The 5710-nt window shown below is 39.7% G+C and overlaps 1 protein-coding gene across 3 annotated transcripts; it reads right to left on the bottom strand.

Annotated features, from left to right (window-relative positions):
- Positions 1-118: 118 nt before the first annotated feature.
- On the bottom strand, positions 119-5628 carry LOC128892800 (forkhead box protein P1-like). 3 transcript variants are annotated; one of them, XM_054153348.1, is made up of 4 exons: positions 5200-5628; positions 3396-3440; positions 1473-1549; positions 119-1272 (listed from the first exon to the last, which is right to left on the bottom strand). In XM_054153348.1, the coding sequence occupies exons 1-4, from the start codon at positions 5555-5557 to the stop codon at positions 1081-1083; spliced, it is 672 nt and encodes a 223-aa protein (XP_054009323.1). In that variant the 5' UTR covers positions 5558-5628; the 3' UTR covers positions 119-1080. The 3 variants fall into 3 exon arrangements, with proteins under 3 accessions (XP_054009323.1, XP_054009322.1, XP_054009324.1); XM_054153347.1 differs by lacking the exon at positions 3396-3440 and adding an exon at positions 4059-4127 and having other exon boundaries at positions 120-1272; XM_054153349.1 differs by lacking the exon at positions 3396-3440 and having other exon boundaries at positions 121-1272.
- Between the last annotated feature and the right edge of the window lie 82 nt (positions 5629-5710).

Genomic DNA, 5710 nt, shown 5'->3' with positions numbered 1-5710 from the left:
TGAATAATGTAAAATGTAAAATGTGAATAATGTAAAATGTAAAATGTAAAATGTAAAATGTGTAAAATGTAAATACTTCGTCAAGATGAGACAAAGTGTTCTCAACATCTAACACTAACACAACTAAACTGTATATTAAAATCTCTATTCCCGAAACTTGAATACTCTAACCAGACAACCAACCCCTACTTCTACAACAGACAAACAGACAGACAAACTGTCAAGTTCGATATTTACATCATATAAAATTACGCTTTGTTTTCCATTAAAATATACATCCAAGAAAATCTGTTTAAATTTTGTCTACGAAAACTCAAATCCCCGTAAACGTCAGAAAGCACCTTGCTCATGGTAAATTCTAGGATTAAAAGTCACACGAAATTAAAATCCATTTCAAATTCTACGTTTCAAGCTCGATCCCATCTAAGCAACGTTCGTCCAAGTCCCGACCTCTCCCCTGAAGAAATGATATAACACAGCCTGAATAGACACCATCGACGATGTGTACTCCACGAATGAATCGTAATGCGTTGTAATAGTCCACACGTTACCGGGTCTCCCCCGTTCAATCGGGAAAGCAACACAATAATCGTTACCAGCTCGTCCGCTAGGCGGCATCGGTCAGCCTGTTAATTCAAATTAATACGTAAGATTATCTGAGATTCTTGAAAGCTCGTCCCTTCTAGTTAAACGCATTCAGCTTAATTTGCTCGTAAATGCAAATTGCACGACCAGTCGTCTCGTCTTCGTGACTTGCAATCAAACGTTGCATAACTCCGTGCCACGCTGAGCTCATCCATTTAGAGAACCATACATCCAGGCTTCCTGGACGCGATCTTCGGTTCCCGAATCATTGGTCCCCGGATCCAGGGACCAATCGCGCCATCTTCTTCGATCGATAAATCGTCTGGTCAACTTTTCAACGTGGCATTACTCTAGTGATTTATTCGTCGACCGAATGACGAATTTTCGATTCACGGAATCGCCGTTCGAGAAAGAATCTAGCAGCCGAAATTTCCTTTTTTTTTTTTCGTTGTTGTACGATTGCAAAGCGATCGCAAAAGCTTGTTCAGAGAGCTTTCAACGGAAGGCTGTCGTCGCGTTCTGTGGGATTATCTCCGTCGTTGCAATGGCTGAAACGCTTATGTTAACTGAAGTCAAGAGATATACCTTCCACGTAGCGGCGTTGCGTCGGAAGTAGCAGAACGTGTTCTGGAACCAATTGTAGATCTCGTTCAGCGTCAGCTGTTTGTCCGGGGACTCGATGATCGACTGCGAAACAGAAAAAAACGGGAAGACGATGGTGAGAGTGTTCTTTCACTGTTTTCACCAATTTAATCGACGAGGAAGATCAATCTCACCCGTATTCCGCCTCGATATTAAATTGATTGCAAGGGATGCTATTAGTGGACGATTCGTTTTCGTCGGAATTATTTAGTACACAGTGGGAACGTATCGAATGAATCACTCACCTGTCGTATTAATGATGCATACGTGAACGGCGGTCGGACGTCGGCGTTCTTGTAAAATTCCCTATTTCGTTGGATTTCTGAAATACCAACAAGTCCGGGTTTGTTTCATATTTTTTTTTTTTATTTTTAGAAATGGCGGACGAGGATTGGCTCGCGATACTCTTACTCTGTCGAGGGGTAAGTTTATCGGTACCATTCGTTTTGTGCGTGAGGATTGTCTGATTGGTGGGTTCACGACAAACAAGCAAACATTCTAGAGGCGTGGCGCGAATTGAACGTCGATTGAAGGGATGAATGATGCGGCGATGTGGAAAATTTTGTTTAAACGAATGTACACGGGGTATATGGCTGGATAAAATTGGTTCGATAAAATCCACGTGTTCAGCAGGTTATACCGATCAAAAAGTGTTACGTATGGTACAGGTCAATCTCGATTTGTTAATTAGTTGCAGGTAAGTCTTAAGTTGTAGTACAAGCTAGACTTAATTGATTTAATTGATTAGCAAACTGAAATACACCTAAAGAGTATACGTATGATCAAAAATCTGCAAAATTGACAAGAAGGTATTTAGTGGGGTACTATAATATAAACAAGTTTCAACCAAATCAAAAATAGTCGAGTCCAAAAGTGGTCGAAATGGAATGCCCCACGTATGTAATGAAAAATTTATTTATAAACATCAACTTACTATTTAAATTAGAGAAATTCCTTCGATAAACACAGAGGGTACGAATATTTATAAGACTGACTGTATTTTCTTCAGAATGGTCTGCTGAATACATGGAAGAAATTTATTGAATTCTTCGTTATAAAGTGAATTGTAAATCATGAGTTACTTCAATACAAATAATTTTATCATTTTACCACTATTATCACTAATGAAGTTTATTTGAAATTTATTTCGTGAGACCCAGAGAAATTTCGTCAAGGAATCCGTATTATGAAAGTCCGTCGTAAATGACCCGATTTTGAATAATAAATAAATGTATCGCAATGAGCAAGAAGTACGTGGGAGTACAGGAAATGGTTTCGGTCACATGCTCGGAAAAACAGGGTCAGATTATGCGAGCGACATCCTTAAAACTAGATCAAAGGGTAAGCAGAAAGCGATGGGAGATGTTAGGATTAGGCGGATACTTCCAGTTCGAGACTCAACTTCGTCAACTGGACCAGTCTCCAGAAGCAAAAATCGACTCAAAATGATTTAAAGTAAACATTCATGTATTTAGAATTTAGCTATGAATTCGAATTCAAATAATAAAAATAATAGAAATCAAATATAGAATGCAAATAAAGTATATTAAATTTAAATTCACCTAGTTGCCTTTACCATTCAATTTTTATACACGATGAACCCTTGAAGTGTCCCATATACAGTCAGTCCCATAAATATTGAATAACAGATTTGTTGTTTCCAAAAAATCTGTTTGGAAGCATCAGACCTGTCACTTAATTTATACAAATTCTTTCAATGGACATAAAGGTTACGAATACTTATAGGACTGACTGTATATATGCAAGTGTAAAGTTTCTCCATGTACATATTTATGCAAGTATTATAATATGAACTCTACTTTCAATATGTTCTATATTATTGGCTACTGTGTCTACTCTATAGTTTCTTGCACGTTCAGATTTTTTATAATTCTTTATTTAAGTCAGAGAAACTTCTTTCATAGAGGAATAATTATGAGAATAACTGTATATCCATTGGTCCAATAGATCTACTTCAAATCATTTTCAGGACCTCTGTGGACTAGCCTGAACAACGACAGAAGCATCCAGATGGTCAAGGTTGAATTCACGAGGGAGAAGGAAAAGACAGGGGGTGAGAAAGGTAGGGTTCTCCGGCATGCAAGGGTGCACCCTTTAAGAAAATCCTTAAAGCCACCAAAGGAGCGTGGAAAGAAGGTTGACAGTACCTTGTTGGACGTCAAGGCCAGCACGCTCCAGCATGTAGGGCAGCCCTACACGGTGGGGAGGGCGGGCAGCACAAGAAATAAGGAAACAACAGAAGCATCGGTAAGAAAGAGGTTCGAACAAACATACGTTTTAAAATTCATTATTTTCTCGTATTGATCATTCTTTTACTCGTTCGTTTCTCGTTAATTTCGTTGCGCCTTTTATTGCACTCTACCTATTTGTTCGTCCTACGTCGCCAACAAGGTGTCGAACACTGTACCTCACACTGTGACATTGTCGCTACCGTGAGTAAATCTGTGCGTGTGGTAGAGTTTTACGATAGGAAGAAGGCACGAGATCAAGAGAGGACCGTAAAGAGCATTTGCTACAGGATTTTCTTTGTTTTTTTTTTTTTTAGTTTTTTTAATTTGTCGGGGCGCATTTGACAAGGACGAGCCGGGAAATGCTTCGAATTCAGTAATTATCAATTTTAGTCGTAATTCACCCCCTTTTTTAATGAAATCACGTAGCTGTTTTGATAGAATTTTGTTTAGTTTCAATTGTTCGAGAGTCTTGAAAAGAGGTTCTTTTTTTGTTTTTGAAAAGATCAGACGCGAAGATTTGTTCAGGAGGCATTTCACGGGTCGCGCGTCTCCCCGACTGAATTTTGTTTAAATCGTTACCTTCGTTAATATCTATTCCAGATCTATCGACGGCTACTCTGCGCCTTACAGTGCCCTCGTCATACAGTCCTACGAATAGTATTCAATTTCTGAATTCACATAGTCTTTCGTTTCACCTTTCTCGAGACGGTATTAACCCATTCATCCAAACAGCGATTAGTCTCATCTCGTATACAGTGAAGACTTATACGAGGGAGAATGGTTTCGAGTCGCAAAAAGAAGATACACGAAGTGGTTGTAGAAACTGGATTCGATATGTTAATATTTTTCATACGAAGACAGATTTGTCTGCTTTTTGTGCACAACTTGCAGCTTTTACATTCGTCGTAGATTGCCATCCATGAGTCTATGAGACACTAATTTCTGAAGGGCTCACTATTGTCGTTCATTTAATAATTTTTAAAGTAATAGACATTTTTAGAGCGTTTCAGAAGAATGTAATCTTTTATCTTTATCTCTATAACGTTAAAAATTTCATTTCACAATGCCACATACTGACTTCAACATTGAAGTAACCAAACACAAAGATGCTATCACTCCGCTTTGATCACCATTCGATGCTAAGAACAAATTATTTTAACCCTTTCAGACCTGAATTACTTTTCTTCCTCTTACTAATGCAATTTAATCTTGGGGTTGGATAAAAATTAGTATAGCAAAAAATAAAAAAGAACTCCTTCTTCATGTGCAAAAAAAAAAAAAAAAAAAAAAAAAAAAAATGCAGGCTGAATCGAATAACCTTCTCCTTTTTCGAAGTCGGTTAATAAATTAGAACATTCGCCCTAAATAATACTGTCGATACCGTAAGAGTCTTATCAAATTTTGTGTCCTCGCTTGTGGACGCCAAGTCTGAAAGGGTTAGTTCCATAAAGTCAGGGCATTCAACATTCATCGTCTCACAACTCATGGAAAGCAAATAATAAAAAGAAACAATACCAACGCGAACCATTCTCCCCCATCGCAGGTAAAACGGAAGAACCTTCGTACAGAATTTTCAACACCGTCCAAAGACGATGGAAAGATAGCTAAAAGATCCTTCGATCGTCGTATAGTTTCATATTCCTGATCGATCCTCGGCGAACTGCGGTCAGAAATACGTTTGGAAGACACGTGTATTATAGAGAGTAACGAAAAGCCTTACCTCCTGCCAGTGAAAGGGCAGACTTGTCGCTGATGCGCCGCCTGATGGGCCCCGCCATGCTGGGCATGGTCGGCATGGTGGGAATGCTGCCGGGCATGTTCGGCAGCGGTGGCATACCGGACATGTTGGACATGTTGGGAATCGGTGGCATGGGTGCTCCACCAGCGGAGGATGGCAGCTGACCGCCAACGGGAGACCTTACCGCCGAGACCAGCGCCGACATCGAGACCGGAGACACCTGGGACACGCCGAAGTTCGGGGGTGGCTGGCTCATCAGGGCCGTGGAGAGATTCAACTTTGGTATACTCGAGCCCGTCTGCAAGAAGCAATTCGGTGTTCGGAGAAACACCTTCGCCATTATTTGCACGATTCCGGAATCTTTAGATCTTTTTGTTTTTAGGTGGCAAGCTTAGCTAACCACAGCGTGAAACTGTTCGATAAGTGTCGTATGTGTTACCCAGTATGATTGCGGAGTTTAAATGATGGGAGTTTGATTTTTGATCTATAAACG

This window comes from Hylaeus anthracinus, unplaced genomic scaffold, assembly GCF_026225885.1.
Source record: "Hylaeus anthracinus isolate JK02 unplaced genomic scaffold, UHH_iyHylAnth1.0_haploid 18587, whole genome shotgun sequence".
Lineage (NCBI taxonomy): Eukaryota > Metazoa > Arthropoda > Insecta > Hymenoptera > Colletidae > Hylaeus > Hylaeus anthracinus.
The sequence above is the reverse complement of the archived record's forward strand: the minus strand, read 5'-3'. Positions and strand labels throughout refer to the sequence as shown.

What these genes read in the sequence shown, in the direction of transcription:
- LOC128892800 (XM_054153347.1), bottom strand. Translation starts at nt 5,557, where the DNA reads ATGGCGAAGGTGTTTCTCCGAACACCGAATTGCTTCTTGCAGACGGGC. An exon ending in TGGAATAGATATTAACGAAG is followed by an intron (nt 1,550 to 4,058) that starts GTAACGATTTAA and finishes TTGGTATTTCAG; the next exon opens with AAATCCAACGAAATAGGGAA. An exon ending in ATGCATCATTAATACGACAG is followed by an intron (nt 1,273 to 1,472) that starts GTGAGTGATTCA and finishes TCTGTTTCGCAG; the next exon opens with TCGATCATCGAGTCCCCGGA.